Below are 18,820 nucleotides of genomic sequence, written 5' to 3'. Positions count from 1 at the left end.
AATTCATGCATAGTGACCTCATTCTTCAGCTGTTTTACAATGTTACTTATTCATATATTTGTCTTCTCTTTGTCAGCATCATCTAACTTCCCATTTTCCCTTTAGACTTTAAAGCTGTCAAGCCGTGTTCTGGATAAAATAAGTATTGGACAACTTGTTAGTCTCCTTTCCAACAACCTGAACAAATTTGATGAAGTATGTACCCACTGATTTAATCTTAATCTTTTCTGCATTATTGTTATACCTCATACAAGCCCAAGGGTTTTCCTGGGTCAGTTAACAGTGACATATGGTTAAGTCATACACATCCTTACCTTCTCTATTTCTGCCAGCGACGGTTGTGTAGCCAGGTGCCATTCTGGGGTCTCACGGGACCACCTAATGCAAAGGCATCTTGGCTTGCTATGTATTTAATGAAGCTTTTCAAAATTCGAGTTTTATCAGATCTTGTTTCCTTTTAATACTTTAAATCAGTTATTTACTTTGGCTGAATGTGATACTCTGAGCAATTCTTGTTCAGTGCTGTCTTACGACACAAATAAATGCAAGGTCTTTGAGGACAGAGAGTGTGTTTTATTTATCTTAGCATTCTCAGTATTTAGCAGAGTGTTAAACCCCCAGCAGGTGCTAAATAAGTTACAATTGAATTAAGCATGCATTTATTCTTAATATTTTGTCAGGTGGTAGAGTTGTTATACTGAGAGCCTTTGGAGACCCCTTTGTTCTTGCATGTTTACATCGTGACTCTTGCTTTAGACAAATAGAAGTAAATTATGTAAAATAAATCCCTGACATGATACTTAAGATATTTAATCTTAATTGCATTGAATAAAAATACACTGAAAAATGCAATGACTCGAAATTTGTTCCCTGGGAAATCCTAGTCTATTTGTAGAATGTTTAATCACGTTGCTATGCCCTCCATGAAAGGAAGACCTTGATTTTAGCATGCTGGGAACCATGCTGTGTTTGACTGTCTAAGCTCTCTGTGCCCACTTTCTCTCATCTAGGCTTGTGTGTCTGTCACTGGTTTTCACTGTGATTTCATTTTCCAGGGACTTGCACTGGCACATTTTGTGTGGATTGCTCCCTTACAAGTGACGCTCCTGATGGGGCTGCTCTGGGATCTGTTACAAGCCTCCGCCTTCTGTGGTCTTGCTTTCCTCATCGTCGTTGCCGTATTTCAAGCCTGGTTGGGAAGAATGATGATGAAGTACAGGTAGTAGCACTCTAGTTACATAGCTCGGAAGGGTTTTAAATTAGATTTTCACAAAGTCTACTCGAGTGAAACCAGGACTGCTCTATTTACTGAACCGGGATCTACTTACTGGGTGTCACTAAAAAGGAATTATTTTAATAGTGTAAATAATACTCCCTATATCAATGGGATGTATTTTTTTTTGGCTTATCTGTCTATAGAATTTCTTTTTAAATATGTAAAGATTCAGTTCATTTGTATAGATCGTAAGACTTAGGTAGAATGGATAAAGCATATAGGTGCATGGGAGGGAATGCATACATATTGGATAGAGCTTTATAGGTTTTTCCCACTCTGGTTCATGTCATGGATCATCACACCAGAACCTTAGTTACTTTTTATTACAGAATGTGTCAGTGATACCAGTCCCAGTGTATGATAGAGGACTTCTGGAGTTTGTCAGCTAGAAGATGATAGAACGCATACAAATTTTGGAATCTGCTAGCTCTTGGCTTGAATCCCAAACCACTTTGCCTCACTGAGTCTCTGGTTTTTCATCTTTAAAATGGAAATAACCACTTCTCCTGGAGCGCCATGAAGTGTCCTACACTGGGACAGTCTATGGAATGTGTCTAATAGTGTCTGGTACATAGAGGGCATTTACTAAAAGATAGCTATTATTTTTGTTATTATCTATCAGATAATAAAATAAATGTCCATCTGTTTGGTACGAAGTGTGGCCTTTTAAAAAAAGCTTTTGTAGTTCTTAGTGACAATTTGACTTGGTTTTACTAAGTATTTGATTGATTGATTGATTGATTGATTTACAGAGACCAGAGAGCTGGAAAGATCAATGAAAGACTCGTGATCACCTCAGAAATGATTGAAAATATCCAATCTGTTAAAGCATACTGCTGGGAGGAAGCAATGGGAAAAATGATTGAAAACATAAGACAGTAAGTCCTTCTGATAATTTCAATATCATTAGTCAGTTAATGTTTAATATTTTAAAAATGAGTGTGTCACAGTGGACTTACTTCCAGTTCATATTTGAAGTTTCTGACTATCAATTGTTTTAAGTTACATCAATATTCATGCATCAATATCAAGTGGCATAAAGTCATTTTCATGGGCTGTAGTTTTATTTAGTTGGTTAAGTGTGTTATTTTTCATTACAAAGATATTTATGCCTTATGAAAGAATCTCCTGTATGTGTTTCTGGCTGCTTATTATACTTATTGACTACAATAATGATCACGATGCTGGAGGCTGATTGAAACCTTAAATGAAACTACCAGAGGGCACCTGGGTGGCTCAGTTGTTAAGCGTCTGCCTTTGGCTCAGGTCATGATCCAGGGTCCCAGGATCGAGCCCTGCGTCGGGCTCCCTGCTCCGCGGGAAGCCTGCTTCTCCCTCTCCCACTCCCCCTGCTTGTGTTCCCTCTCTCACCATTTCTCTTTCTGTCAAGTAAATAAATAAATAAAGTCTTAAAAAAAAAAAAAGGAACTACCAGAGTCATAACTGTATAATTCTGAACCAAATAAGTGGTTTTCTGTTATTCCATTTCACTTAACTTATGTTATGGCTCATGAAAAATGAAAGAAACCCTTCTCTTTGGTTAAAATATCATATCATTGGGGCGCCTGGGTGGCTCAGTTGGTTAAGCAGCTGCCTTCAGCTCAGGTCATGATCCCAGGGTCCTGGGATCGAGCCTCACATCAGCCTCCCCGCTCAGCAGGAAGCCTGCTTCTCTCTCTCCCTCTGACTACCACTCTGCCTACTTGTGCTCTCTATCTCTCTGTCAAATAAATAAAAACCTTTAAAAAAAAATATCATATCATTGTTCTGCCTTAACTTAAGAATAATAATGCAGGGTAATATATCCATAAATTATGTTTCTAGAAACCCTGCACTTGAGAGGTCAGCTCAAGCAATGAAAGCCATCACCTGAGATAGAATCAGTACTTGGCACCTGTCTCTTGTCTTGTTTCACCTCAGATAACCTCTCTTTCACTGATTGGTAAGGATTATATCCAGCAAAAAAGTACAGCCCAGACTGAGATATGATTCCTCTGACAGTTTGGGGCACAATATAAATTAGGGCATTTCTGCAGCCATGAGACCATTTTTCTTCAGTCAAGATCCCTGTCTACAAACCGCAGTCAAAAATGGTTCTAGGAGACTCAGTGATAGACACACTACTGTTGACGACCAGGTAATTTAAGGTCCTATAGCACATGAGAGTTTCACAGGGAAAAATATACTAAAAAGCAGAGTACCCTCTTGGATGGTGTGAATATGGTTATAAGGAATCGGGGCTGCTGATTCTGGTAGACAGTGGTAACTGAGCTGCAGGTGTGTGATTGGAAAAACACAAGAAATGCTGAAATATTAAGTCCTTTGCCATGTAAATAGAAAGAGTGAAAGAGTGAATATTTCCCAAACATTATTGGTCACCTGTTTTTATTATGCCGTTCAAGACAAATCCAGGAAAGGAATTATATTTTCTTTCCAGAAACATCCTTAAAGATCTTGGGGAATCGTTTAGTCAGTTGAGGTTGTTTTTCTTAGTAACCTGTGAATTTTCCATCATACTCATCCCCTTGGTCACTTCTATGCCTATAAGCACAGGCACACCAAGAATGGGATGAAGAGTTGATCAGAGGATCTGGTTGTCTCAGGCCTCAAAAGAGACCCCTGGTCTGGTCATTCTAGGTGCTGACTTTTCTTGACTTTGATTTTTATTTTTCTTCTTCCTCAAAAGATGAAATTCATCCTTTCTATTTCATATTTCTGTCTGACCAATTCTAATAGCAAATGGTTGGTTGTAACTTGTGTAATCTGGTTCCTTAATCTGGCATGAAATTATTACCTGAAAAGGCTGGGAAGTGCTGACGTAAATGTGGGAAAGCAAGAGTTGCTTCTACTCAAAAGAGCAAATGTAATATTCTGGAAGAAATCGTCAGGATACACTTCAAAGGGGTGATTGCCTCAGCCTGGGCACTTATTGAACTGGGCAGAGACTGTATAAAACTCCCGCCAATCTACTCCTTTATCGCTCTTCTGTAATAAAGTCACTTTCAAGTTTTTTTTTAATAAGAAACTGATAACATATTTTTATGACTCATAAAGTACAAGTGATTTTATTACAGAGAGTACTGCTTTCTGGGTGATCCTTAGAAATGTTTCTGAGTCCATTATTCTTTTCTTGTCATACCACTTCTTCCATTTTCCTCAACAGTTTCTAATACATTTCAACAACACTTTTCACAAATTTGTGAACATTTTTGTGAACAAGGTTTTCTAGCCTTTTATTAACATCAACCTAGCCACTATTATTCTTTTTTTCTGTTGAGGACTAAGGATTCTAAGCATAGATTCTCAGTGCCAGACCCTCTGCTGTGCTCTCATTTCTCTTGGCAATGACTCTGCCTGGGAGATGGTATGTTTCCCTTCTACACACTTGGATTCTGTAGGATCAAAGGGAAGAGCAGTTGGCTTAAGAAGGCATGGCTATCGCTGGCAGAGCCAGGGGTCAAACCCCAGTGAGATCCCAAAATCACAGTCTGCCTTCAGTGCCAAGTGATTGAACTAAGTAAGCATTAGACCATATTACATTGTGAATGATGGTCTAGGTTGGGCATGTGGAACTTCATGTTCTTTATCAGGGTGCTCAGGATTAGACTTTTTCTCAGACTAAAAAAAAAAAAAAAACCGAAAGTTTTTTTTTTTTTCTGAATTCTACGACTTGAGAATGAGAACTTCTCTGAATTCTACATGTGTGAAACTAGCCCCCACGTGCCAGGCACAGCTGGTGCTGTTGCTCGCTCCCCCCCAGAACCCTCTGCGCGTCTGTTCATGGCTGCCTTTCCCCCTGCAAGAGCCGAATAGGAGGATCACAACGGACTCTAACTTTTCTGGTCCCGGCAGAGTGGGATGGAGGTTGAAGGCAGCATTGTTCTCTCTTATTACCAGCGTTGGCACTCCCTGTTTTCTGTCTGCTAGAGCACTGAAACCTCTTCTCTGTGTGTTTAAAAAAAAAAAAAATTCACATTTGCAGTTTAGACTAGAAGATCAGAAGTAAAAAATGATTGTTGCAGGGGCACCTGGCTGGCTCAGTCATTGGAGCGTGTGATTCTTGATGTTGGAGTTGTGGGTTTGAGCCCCATGATGGGTGTAGAGATGACTTAGAAATAAAATCTTTAAAAAATGATTTTTGCAAATAATTATACTAAACTGAGAGACAGAGAAGCTATAGTAGCCACTCTTTTGTAACTTTTCAAGAGCTACCTGCAACAGAATCACTTGGGTTCTTGTTAAAACGTGGATTCTGGAAGCCTATTGAAAACTCAGTCAGTCAGTATCTCCGGGTGGTGGGCCTGAGGCTGCATTTTAACGAGTTTGTCAGGTGATTTTCACCCATGCTAAGGGTTGAGAAACCCCTCCTTTGCTGCTTATCTGTTGTTTTCAGTGTTCCCCAAAGCCAAGCTAGAATTTCTAAAATGTTAAGAATCCATTAGGGAATCACAAAAGTATATTTTTCCTTTATAAATCTTGCAATGTTGTCCTCATTTCCACACTTAATTACTTAAAACACCAACCAACAAATAAAAAATTTGAATCAAAATCTTTACTAATCTTACAAAGTAATAATGAAGTGATTAAAGATATTGAAATACTGTCATCATAGCAATAGAATTAATAATTGAGATTATGAATTATAATTTAAAAATAATATTTACAGGTATGATGTCCAAGACACTGGTGCATTCATTACCATCCCCCTCTCAGAGAAGGTAACTGAGGCCCAGAGAGATTAAATAACTTGCCCAAGGTCACACGGCTCATATAGGGTGGAGCTAGGATCAGAACACAGAAAGCCTTGAGAGCTTCTGTTCAGGTTTTACATTCCAAGATGCCCGGTATTTGAAAAGTTAATAAGCATCCCAAATTTTATATTTTTTTTTTTATAGAACAGAACTGAAACTGACCCGGAAGGCAGCCTATGTGAGATACTGCAATAGCTCAGTCTTCTTCTTCTCAGGGTTCTTTGTGGTGTTTTTATCTGTGCTTCCCTATGCACTGAACAAAACAATCATCCTCCGAAAAATATTCACAACCATCTCATTCTGCATCGTTTTGCGCATGGCAGTCACTCGGCAGTTCCCCTGGGCTGTACAAACCTGGTATGACTCCCTGGGAGCAATAAACAAAATACAGGTAATGTACCTAACTGGGCATCGTATGCAATGATTTTAGAACAGTTTTGAACTTTTCTAGTGAGTAAACTCTCTGGAGACAAAGTCTTGGTCTTGGGCCTGTTCGATGCACAGGATTTCCTCTCTTGATATCTATGTGTAGTCTAATGAGCCCTTGTGATGAAAGCCCAGTGAAATAAATGAAGGTCTGTGAGATTCTCTCAAGTCAAAGAAGTTGAAGAAAATATTGTTTCTGTAATCCGGAGAATTTTATTTAATCAACCAGTAGATCAGTTCTAATGAACTTGGCAAATGTGCAAAAGATGGTAGCAGATTCACCAGGAAGTCATAAAACATTCCAGCTAAAACTAAGAATGTTCACCTTAAACCTTTAAAAAATTTTCAACCTACTTTCCAGAACGTAAGATAGATGAGAATGGCATTTTATGTCACATCCTAGCAATGCTGATGTAGCTGGTAGCTTGGAGGAGAAGTTCTAAAGTCCTCAGGTGATTATACTGGTATATATAAAGCTAATTGAATCACCACCATGAATTTATGTGTGGTTATAATTTTTATAATTAATATACAGATCAAAAATGTATTCTTATACTTTTTTGATATCCACTTAAATGTTTAACCAGAAAATAAATCACTGTGATAGAAAGAAAAATGAGGGTGAAGGGAGAACCACTTTTAGGTGGTTCTGCCATTATGTAATCTTGGCCAGACTTTGCCAGTGGTGGCCCATGGACCTAATTTTGGCCTTGAACCTGTTTCACTTGATCTTTAAATTAAAAACAAACAAACAAACAGCCCATTTGCATTAGTTGCCAGCATTTAAAAGTTGGGTGATGTTACATATTCAATAAATCATGTCTTCAGCCTCTTTTGAAGAATTGGAATATATAGTAACTGGGTCCTCTTCCCTTATAAGCTGTGGCAACTCCCCCCCCTCAAAGAGGGCCTGCTCTCTCCCGTTCTACGCAGTCTCTACTCAGCCACCCTCCTTAAATTTATCATTTTGAAAATATGTGAGTTTGAGATCTGTGAGTTAGACAAATTGGGGAATGTAGTTCAGAACCCATAGCAGCTCTTAGACTAATCTTATTTCTTCTGTTAACCCTTCTCAACTGAGAGAGATAGAGATAGAGATAGAGAAGAGAGAGAGAAAAAATGAACATACATACAGACTTGAAGAGAGAACATCACAAAGACAGGGAGAGTCACTGAACAGGAACATAGTCAGAGAAACAAAACTGGGAGAAAAAGAGAGAAACCAAGGTAGAGATAGTGAGTGAGAGAAGAGTAGAGGAGAAAAAGCAAAAGCGAGGCAAGGAGCAGGCTGTCCTCAATACCTGCTGTGGTAGGACTTCAGGACTTTATTCTTCCTGATGCTCCGCCTTCCCTCATAGAGCCCTAATAATGTCTAATAGAACCCTTCTTTTAGAGTCAAGGTTCGATGCTTTAAAATCAGTTATATCAGATTTTCATACCTTTACGTAACCCAGAGAAGTGATGCTATCGATGCCTCAAATAAGGAGGGTGCTGTAGACGTGAAGACATTAGCTTTCTCTCTGTCCTAATTGTTGAATTGAGGCACATTGGAGGGTAATTCAGGGAGGGCTTATAAATTTATCACCCAGGTTAACATGTAAGTGTAGAAGGAAGAATCAGTTGCGTGTTAAAATCTAATGTATAAAAACAGTTCTATAAAATAGCACATGTTTTAAGAGTGCCTTTCAAATGTGATAAATCCTAGTGCTTGGCAAATAACTTTAGAACACTGAGAACGATTATTTTATTAAGAAGTAATTTCTAATCTATTCATAAATCTTCATAAAACCCAAATACAGGATACAGAACTATTAGAGTGTAAAATAGGTGTAATAAAGCAATAATGCTATTCTAGTTCTACAATATGTTTTTGCCTTCTTTTGTAAACAGGATTTCTTACAAAAGCAAGAGTATAAGACGTTGGAATATAACTTAACAACTACAGAAGTAGTGATGGAGAATGTAACAGCCTTCTGGGAGGAGGTCAGAATTTTTTAATTGTTTGCTGTAAATACTTCAGCATTTTCTCCTTTGCGAATCTGGTTTTCACCCTAATAGACAAGAAAGTTAGAACGATAATTGAACTGGTAGTGCTGAGAGGGGAGCCGCTGCACTTACTGGATCAATTAAGATTAGGAAGTAATGCAAACCTCAGAGGTTCTGGAGCCTGGTAAGAGCAGGGCTTGAATTTTGGCTCCGCCATTTATTGTGTGTAATTTAGATTGAATTTCTTGTGGAGCCTTTGGTTCTCCATCTGTAACATGAAATATTAATATTTCCCTTGCAACCAGTGCCTGGTTTCTTGCAAGTTTGTTGTGAAGTGTGAAGCGCTCAGCAGAGTACCACGCACATAATAGTTCCTCAAGAAATGCTCCTTTCTCTGATCTCAAGTTCCAGTCCAATGTGTTTGCATACACCGGTCAACATAAAGATGTAGGAGAGATACATCCATGTGTTGTTTTCTATTTTTACTTATATCCATTCACTATTAAAAATTCTCTCGTATATCTCAAAGTCAGAAAAATATTATCAAGGATGTTCAGCCTCTCAAGAAGCAATATTTGATGATTGAGAACACCTACTGAGTTCCTCTTTCCTTATCGCTGATATCTGCCGAGTAAAGATAGGAGTTACGAAACCAGTGTCCTATTTCTACATTTTCCAAAATATCTGCAGCTGGTTTTATTTATATAAGCAACTTGACAGCGAGGCCTTCACTTCACTTCACTTTTAAAGGTACAGGTTAGAGAATAATTCTTTATCTGCCTAGCAAAATTGTTTGTGGGAAAATGTCAGGTCAGAAAGGGATCAGATTGATTTTACTTCTTTGTTTTTAGGAGTTTCAAAGGCCGTTCTTGGCATGAGGGAAAAATAAGAAGTTTAACATTTTCCCTCCTAATTTCAGATGAAATCGTTTCCCTGCTCTGCTGCAAAAATCTTCCATTACCCTCTCCTTCCATCTAATAAAATAGGTAACATGCTCAAACCCTTACTCTGTGCCAGGCCCTAGGATAAGCGCTCGGTATGTGTTGTATCATTTAATTCACTTAACATTCCTGTGACCTAAGTAATTTACTGATAAGAAAGTGGATGCTAAGAAAAGTTAAGGGTTCTGGCTCAGCTCACACAACTGGTAGGGGCCGAAGCCAGAATTTGGGCCCAGAAGTCATAGTCTACAATCCGTTCACCCAACTGTTGCCTCCCATCTGGCTATATCCTCATCCTCCAGTCTTTGACTATCACCTGCCAAATTCTGGACACTTCTTGATCACATTTGCTCAGGATAGTGGTGCTTGTTTCGAAATGTTATACTCTGAAATCTCTTCTCAGCCCAGAATTTCCTAACTGTCCAGCTCTGTCTGTCTCTAAATCCCACCTTTACAGTAATCTTTCAGGTTCAAGGTTTCTAGTCTCTTCAGTGCTCCCTTTGGACCCTGCCTGGTACAATCTCTGCTTATTCCAAGACCAGTCATTTCAGTTCTTCTCCTACAACTCTCTCAATTCCCATTTCCTTCCACTGGCTCCTTTCCTGCAAAACGTTACTTTATGGACCTTGGTGAGGTAGGTGCTGTCTAGGAAAATCATAAAATCATCTGTAGGCTTTACGCTGTTCTTGTCTCAACCTTAGTGGGGCCTGTAAACTCTCTTGGGAAATCTTTTCATTTGTCTTAATTAATTTTCTTTACCATTTCCCCAGAAGCTATTCCAGATTTTTATCACTTTCCCGAAAGCCCCAACTTCTCTCAGAATCTGAGAGAAGTTGCCTTCTACAAAACAGAAAGAAAAGAGAAGCCATTATCATATATGAATGCTTCCAACTTCCCTGTTCACCCTTGGAATTATGTGTTCCTCCTTCCTTCATGTCTAAGAGAAAGATAGATGTTTCTCCCTGCCCTTGACTGAGCTATTACTACTTCGCTTCATCTTCTTAGAACAAGGGGCCAGCAGACCTCTCTCTAAGAGCTTCAACATCTCCTTTCAACTGACTCCTTTTCCCATTCAAATGTTTTCCAGTTAAAAAAAAAGTCTTCCCTTGCTTTTGTCCACCCACCTTCATCCTCCAAACCTTATCCCTCTCTGTCCCTTTGTTGTCATGCCTGTTGTTATTTCCTCATCTTTCATGGGCTGCTCCCTACCGCAGTCTGGATTCTGCCCTCGCCGACACATCAGAACGGTTCCTTTCTTCTTGAATTGATCACTTAGCTTTAGTGCAACCACTCTTTCCATATTATTTTATCCTCAGACCATGACTTCTACCTCTTCCCTGCCTGCTGCTTCCATGGTGATGGGCATGGGGTCCCCATTTAGGCTTTCTTCTAGCATTTCATGCCCCCTGTGGGTGACCTCAAGCTCAGGGCAAACTGCGATCAATGTACTGATGAGTCTCAAATGCCAATTTCTGGCCCCAGTTTCTTTCCTGAACTTCTCTTATGCATTTCTAAATTTCCTGCATGCTCCTCAAGCACTTCACATTCATCACTCGCCAAGCTTCACACACCCTCTCCTCCCAGTATATTTGCTATTTCCTTTGTTGGCATCAACAGCACCCAAGGGGCAAGTCCCTGGTGAATTATATATGATTCTGCCCTCAATCCAAGACTGGGAGTGGGTAGAATTACTACTTACTTATTAGGAAGCTGAAACTTAGTTTAAGCAACTAGAACAAAATTAGACAACAAATTAGGGAAGAGCTAAAAGGTCAGCCTAAGTTTCTCTGACTCCAAAATGCTTTACCACGCACCATACTGCTCTTTATTTAAACAAAACAAAACAAAAAAGAGTGACTGCTGCTTTACGGTATATTGCTTTCACATACATGATCTCATTTAATACCCTCAACAACACCAGAGACTGAAGTTCAGAATGTTAACAATGACTTGTCAACCATTAGCCAGCTAGTTGATATGTCACAAGAATAGGGTAAAGACAAAGGATATCATAACCGTTTCATGCACAACTACAGGGGACATGTAAACATGGAAAAAGTTCAATCTTATTAGGGAGCAAATAAATAAAAATAAGATCAATAGGGAGATTCCATTTTCACCTATAAAACTACAAAAAAAAAGTTAAAACAAATCCCAAACCAAAAATCAGTGTCGATAAGGGTTCTTGAAAACAAGCACTCTCATATAATTATTGGTGGAAGAAAATTTAGAACTACTATTGACAAGACTTGGAATTTCCTATGTCTTTTGCTCTGGAAACTCCACTTGTGGGAATTTTTACAAAAAAAAAGTGCTCCCCAGTTTATAACAAAGTACATGCGAATAGTTTATCCATACTCTTGGATACTATCTTACAACTAAAAATTATATTAAAATAGTATTTAATGGTATATGAAAATATTGATGATTTATTATAAGTCATAAAAAGTGGGTCACCACCTTATTTTTTCTTAATTTTGTAAAATATATATATATTTTATTGAAATATAGTTGACCTATTATGTTAGTTTCAGGTATACAACATAGTGATTCAACAATTATATACATTATGAAATGCTCACCATGATAAGTGTAGAAACCATCTGTCACCATACAGAGTTATTACAATAATATTGACTGTATTCTCTATGCTGTACCTTTCATCTCTGGTTATATGTATATATTTATATACAAAATTGTATATATCTATATACATAAGAAAGTGGAGGGATTTCTTTTTTTTAAAGATTATTTATTTATTTATTTGAGAGAGACAGAGAGAGTCACCGAGAACACAAGAAGCAGGGAGGGGCAGAGGGAGAGGGAGAAGCAGATTCCCCACTGAGCAGGGAGCCTGATGTGGGCTCGATCCCAGGACCTGGGAATCATGGCCTGAGCTGAAGGCAGACGCTTAACTGACTGAGCCAGTCAGGCGCCCCAAGAAAGTGGAGGGATTTCAGTTGAAATGTTATGTATGGTTTCTTCTCAGTAGTAGTACTACAAGTGATTTCTATTTGTTTTGCTTTTCTGTATTCTCCAAATTTCTTGAAATAAGTGTCTTCTATAATCAGAAATAAAGATTATTAGCCACAACAGCCTTCCACGGGTCCACATGCTTATTGGTTAAAAGTCCCACTTCCAAGCATGGCACAAGTCCTTCAACAGCCTGCGTTGCCCATCTTACAAGGACACCTTTTGTCATTTTGCCACATACATCTGACCTGGCCACTCACCACTGCTGAGACATGCTGTTTTTTTAAGCCTAAACCATCGTACATGCAGATCTGTCTTCCTGGAGCACCTCTACCATTTCTTGGTCTTGGAAATCCCACTTCTATCCCTCCTCGGGTCATTTACTTGGTCCAGTTCCAGGCTGAGTTGCTTGCTCTCTGTAATGTACTCCCATAAGATTTGGTGTGATTTTCAGTTCTAGCACTAAGCATGTTTCAGTATTAATATATATTCATACGTTATTCTCCTGTGTGGGATTTTTGAAGTGGTCTTTAATATAGAGCTGATGCTCAATAAATAGCTGTGAAACAAACAAACAAACAAACAAACAAATAAATAAATAAGGGAGGGCTGCCTGGGTGGCTCCGTCGGTTGAGGGTTGAGTGTCCAATTCTTGGTTTTGGCTCAGGTCATGATTACAGGGTCCTGAGATTGAGCCCGGGTCAGGCTCTGTGTCAGTGGGGAGTCTGCTTGAGATTCTTCCCTCTCCCTCTGCCCCTTCCTCTGCTCACACTCTGTCTCTAAAATAAATAAATAAATCTTTTACAAAAATAAATGAATAAGGGAATAACAAATGCCTTTGTCCCATTTTATAAAGACTTTTCATTGTCTACTTCTTAAAAGCTTTGCTTTTAGTTGTTTGATGACTAAGGGGGACGTAGGTCATCCATATCATGAGAACTCAAAGCAGTGGTCTTCAAACTTAATTGCTTATGTATGACCTAAAAGAATTTTGAAAAACTATGACACATAATCTCTGACACATTGTGAAGTTGACATAAATTTTTGTGTAGTTTTAAGTGGTGGCAAGAGGTGTAATTCCTGTTTATTGTATATTGTCTAAGTATGTTAAATGGATTTTTGTCAAAACCTTGGCATTATAGTTTGAGTGCATTCAGTTTATGGAAGATAAATGAATTTATGAAGTCAGTTCTCATTGTAAAGCCATTCAGCTTGCTTTCTGTCAGAAAAAGTATAGCAACCTTAAAATTAATAAGATAATTAATGTGTATCAACTAAATTTTTTAAATTATTAAAAATTAAGTTATCAAATAATTAATTAAAATACCTTATCCTGCCACTAATTTCTGTAATCTTATTCTAAGCTAGGTAAGACCCATAGATTGCCTTCAAGTGAAATGAGATGTTACCTCCTTCAGTATTCCTGGCTTTGCTTTCTTTCACAAGAAAGAAAATTATTCTTCTCTGTTCCCCTTGTGTGTGTCCTAGAGGTTTTTACACTCCAGGAGGGACAGCACAGTAAGACTTAGGACTGGTGACAGGCTCCTCTTCTTTGTCAAGTGAGGCAAGTATGACTGTGAGCCGGGAAGTGGGAAAGAAGAAATGACAAACAGCAAGCAGATCTTAGGCAGACTGATTTTAGGAAGGAGTATATTTGGTGGTTGAGAATGTGGGAATAGATTCCCTCAAGACTGTATGCACGAGCTTCCTTCTGATCAGTCCTTGGGGCTGGTTACTCTGGATTGAAGACCCCGCTACCCTAAAGCTTCCCATGGGGCAATAGAGAAGCAGGGAACTTTCTTTTTCTTTCTTTTTTTTAAAGTTTATTTATTTATTTATTTATTTATTTATTTGAGAGAGAGAGACAGGAGAGAGGGAACAGAAGCAGGGGGAGTAGGAGAGGAAGAAGCAGGCTTCCTGCTGAGCAGAAAGCCCGATGTGGGGCTCGATCCCAGGACCCTGGGATCATGACCCGAGCCAAAGGCAGACGCTTAACGACTGAGCCACCCAGGCGCCCCAGTAGGGAACTTTCAAAAGGGAATTCCTTCCTCCCAACTATTCTCATATAAGGGAATTCATCTGAATTATCTGGCAATCTCATCACATTTATACTTAAGAACTACTTAAGTGCTTTAGGCTTCTTAGAGGATGGTGCCAGTGGTGTGTTAGAAGAGAGGTTCAGGTTGGGTTGTAATTTCACTCTGGCCAACTTTAGTCATTTCACCTCTGAGTCACAAAGTCTATCGCTTTGAAAGAGATGGATTGTAAAATCTACCTCTGATGTTATTATTGTGCTGAGGATTAGATAATATTTATTTGCTCAGCCTATAGAAAAAGGTACATGTTTTCTTCAATATTAAATTAAGTTTAATTTAATTTAATGGTGAGTGACAATCTAGGATATTGAAATTATGTTTCCATTAAATGCTTTATTAAAATTTTCAGTGTTTTGCATCACATACTCTAGAACTCATATACTATATAATTACATGCTATAAAGTATGGATCAGGTGGGGCGCCTGGGTGGCTCAGTCTGTTAAGCATCTGCCTTCGGCTCGGGTCATGATCCCGGGGTCCTGGGATCGAGCCCCGCATCGGGCCCCTTGCTCCGCGGGGACCTGCCCCTCCCTCTCCCTCTGTCTGCCGCTCCGCCTGCTTGTACTCTCTCTCTCTGTCAGTAAATAAATAAAATCTTAAAAAAAAAAAAAAGAATGGATCAGGTGCCATGTGTTTTTCATAATACATAAAACAAATACCTATTGAAAATACCTGAAAAATCTACCTTTGTATTTTCTGTATTTTCTTTTTTTCAGGGATTTGGGGAATTACTTGAGAAAGCAAAACAAAACAGTAATGACAGAAAAATTTCCAATGGTGATAACAGCCTCTTCTTCAGCAACTTCTCACTTCTTGGTGCTCCTGTCCTGAAAGACATCAGTTTCAAGATAGAAAGAGGACAGTTGTTGGCGGTTGCTGGATCTACCGGAGCAGGCAAGGTAATGTCTTCTATTCCTCACTGTGGAGAACTTAATTTGGCGTACACTTCTTTCTTTTCCTAGTTTGTCTGTAGTGTAAGAGGGTATGTTGGAGAAATTCTTACATCGGTAGTAGGAGAACACCTGGATATAGTGTCCCTTATATAAATTATTCCACTGATAATATTCTCTAGTCTTTTTTTTTTCTTCATATTACTTCAGTGACTTTTTCTTCTGCATCTTTATATGGTATATGGCACACAACACAGTGTTTTTCCCCCCGCCCCCATGCATGTGCTGATCTTTACATTTATTAAATTTTTTTCTTCTTTTCTTTCTTTCTTTCTTTCTTTCTTTCTTTCTTTCTTTCTTTCTTTCTTTCTTTCTTTCTTTCTTTCTTTCTTTCTTTCTTTCTTTCTTTTTTTAAAATGTTATTATGTTATGTTAGTCACCATACAATACATCATTAGTTTTTGATGTGGTGATCCACAATCCATTGTTTTTGTATAACACCCAGTGCTCCATGCAGTACATGCCCTCCTTAATACCCATCACCGGGCTAACCAATCCCCCCTCCCCCCCCCCAAAACCCTGTTTGTTTCTCAGAGTCTATAGTCTCTCATGGTTCATCTCTCCCTCCAATTCCCCCCCCCCATTTTTCCCTTCCTTCTCCTAGTGTCCTCCATGCTATTCCTTATGTTCCACAAATAAGTGAAACCATATGATAATTGACTTTCTCTGCTTGCCTTATTTCCCTTAGCATAATCTCCTCCAGTCCCATCCATGTTGATGTAAAAGTTGGGTATTCATCCTTTCTGACGGCTGAGTAATACTCCATTGTATATATGGACCACATCTTCTTTATCCATTCATCTGTTGAAGGGCATCTCGGGTCTTTCCACAGTTTGGCTATTGCGGACATTGCTGCTATGACCATTGGGGTGCATATGGCCCTTCTTTTCACTACATCTGTGTCTTTGGGGTAAATACCCAGTAGTGCAATTGCTGGGTCATAGGGTAGCTCTCTTTTTAAATTTTTGAGGAACCTCCACACTCTTTTCTTTTTTTAGATTGGAGCATAGTTGACACCCAATGTTACCTTAATTTCCGGCATACAATATAACAATTGAACACTTCTATACATTACGCTATGCTCACAAATGTAGCTACCATCTGTCCCATACAACGCTATTACAATACCATTGGATATATTCCCTTTGCTGTACCTTTCATCCATGTGACTTATTCATTCCGTAACTGGAAGCCTGTATCTCCCACTCCCCTTTACTCATTTTGCCCATCCCCCCACACCTCTCCCCTCTGGCAAACATCAGATTGTTTTCTGTATTTATGGGTCTTTTTTTGCTTTTTGTTTGTTTATTCTTTCCTTTTGTTTTTTAGATTTCATATATAAGTCAACAAAGTGTCTTATACATGGTGGACATTCAGTAACTTTATCGAATAAATGAACCATTCATTTTTACCAATCTTTGGCATAGACAGGTTTTTTTCAGAGCTAGTCCAGGAAAATCATGGTGTAGATTTAACCTCAGAACCACATAGGCAGAAGGTCCCTATTTTGTTGATTCAGGATTTTAGAGAATGGACTCAGACTTGCTTAGGATTTATTATGAGGAAAAATTACTGAGTGGAATAGATTTTGGAAAGAAATACATAGGAATGTTAATTTATTCAATGCTGGTCCGTTTCCTACTCCCTACCCCCATCCCAACTTATTATAAGCCAAGAATATTTAGAGATACGTCTGACAAAAATTTACATGTTAAAAAGCAAAAACAGCTAAAGAGTTGAACTCAAGGATGAAAGCAAAGGAAGGAAGGAGGGAAGGTAGGAAGGTAGGAAGGAAGGAAGGAAGGAAGGAAGGGGCACTGCTGCTGTAAGATAAAAATGTAAATAAAAGTAGAAATTAAGAAACATTTCTGAAAGACATTCATTAATATATAGGAAGAACAATATTTTTGAAGAATTTAATTTGAAACTTGGGAAACAAAATGCTACAGAAAATGTCTAGTCATTGAATTTGGTGTCCACAATGTTAGTAATACAGTTTGCTTATTTCTCTTTCCAATTCTCTTTTTCTACATGTGAAACAGGCTTTTTAAATAAAGTAGCTGTACTTGTATATTCTCTTCTTAGGAGAACTTGTTCCTCCTTTTAAGTATCATTTTTTCCTTCTGTTTCTTATATAATATTAGTAGCAATTTTCACTATTAAAATAAAAAGATAACCCATAGGAGGAGTTGTTCATCAGCAAATTATAGATGGTCTAAACAAGAAAGTTTGCTGGTGGGAGGTAATTATGTTTCATATAATTTTTAAAATTCTGTTTATATGTTTAAAGTTACTTCTTCGAAAGGTATACAAAAATAGCTTTGGATTCACCAATTATAAGACTTACCAGCAATTAAATTTCAGGCAATTTTATTAAGAATTGATGAGCAGATAATTGCTGGCTGGAGTTGCAGTTGCATCTTCTGGGAAGTAGCTCTGAAGACCAAGTCAGAGGAAGGCAGTGGTTCCTTAGGGATAATTAAACTCTTCTGAGGGCTTGGCAGCTCAATCCAGGAGGGAGCCTTTTCACAGTATTAGGAATGGAGTATTTTTTTTTTTTTAATTTTATTATGTTATGTTAGTCACCATACAATACATCATTGGTTTTTGATGTGGTGATCCACGATCCATTGTTTTCTTATAACACCCAGTGCTCCATGCAGTACATGCCCTCCTTAATACCCATCACCGGGCTAACCAATCCCCCCTCCCCCCCCAAAACCCTGTTTGTTTCTCAGAGTCCATAGTCTCTCATGGTTCATCTCTCCCTCCAATTCCCCCCCCATTTTTCCCTTCCTTCTCCTAATGTCCTCCATGCTAGGAATGGAGTATTTTATAATCGACTGGACAGAAGATCTAGCTAACATATAAAATTGAATAGTTGCAGATATTAACATTTGAAGTCAAGTCCCATCACACTCAGTTTGGTATATCACAAGCCTTCAAGATAACCGAATAATTCTACTTGTATGACAGCCTGGTATGCTTGCAGAGATTTTATAGCATAAAGATATTCATCACAACATTGTTTCCATATCCAAAAACTGGAGGGGCCCCTAAATGTCTATATTAAAGAATTGGTTAGATAAATTTTGGTGTATAGAATGGCATGTTATTCAGTCAGTAAAAAGGATGTTAAAAATGACTGTGAAGGATATGTATGATATGCTGTTAAGAAAGAACAAGTTAGAAAATGTCACATCCATAATGACTTGTGTTTTATAAAAGCATGTATATATGTATACGTGTGTCTGGAAGGACATTTATGGATCAAATTGCTATCTCTGAAATTTTGGGTGTATTTTGTATCTCTAGATTTTCCAAAGTTACAAATATTTATATATATATTAACATATGTTATTTTCTTAAAACACTAAGGTCAGGTTTAATTTTATCCCTCTTTCCTGTTACAATTGTCTA

The 18,820-nt window shown here is 38.3% G+C and overlaps 1 protein-coding gene across 1 annotated transcript in view; it reads left to right on the top strand.

The window, feature by feature from the left end:
* Positions 1–18,820, top strand: part of CFTR (CF transmembrane conductance regulator) — a 164,831-nt gene that overhangs the window by 46,471 nt on the left and 99,540 nt on the right. Inside the window, exons 5-10 of the mRNA XM_032401186.1 lie at positions 106–195; positions 1,056–1,219; positions 2,029–2,154; positions 6,172–6,418; positions 8,344–8,436; positions 15,167–15,349. Coding sequence (XP_032257077.1) covers positions 106–195; positions 1,056–1,219; positions 2,029–2,154; positions 6,172–6,418; positions 8,344–8,436; positions 15,167–15,349 — 903 coding nt within the window. The remainder of the gene's footprint in view (positions 1–105; positions 196–1,055; positions 1,220–2,028; positions 2,155–6,171; positions 6,419–8,343; positions 8,437–15,166; positions 15,350–18,820) is intronic.

This window comes from Phoca vitulina, unplaced genomic scaffold (genome assembly GCF_004348235.1).
Source record: "Phoca vitulina isolate PV1807 unplaced genomic scaffold, GSC_HSeal_1.0 scaffold4, whole genome shotgun sequence".
NCBI classification, from domain to species: domain Eukaryota; kingdom Metazoa; phylum Chordata; class Mammalia; order Carnivora; family Phocidae; genus Phoca; species Phoca vitulina.
This window is presented reverse-complemented; position numbering and strand designations above follow the sequence as displayed.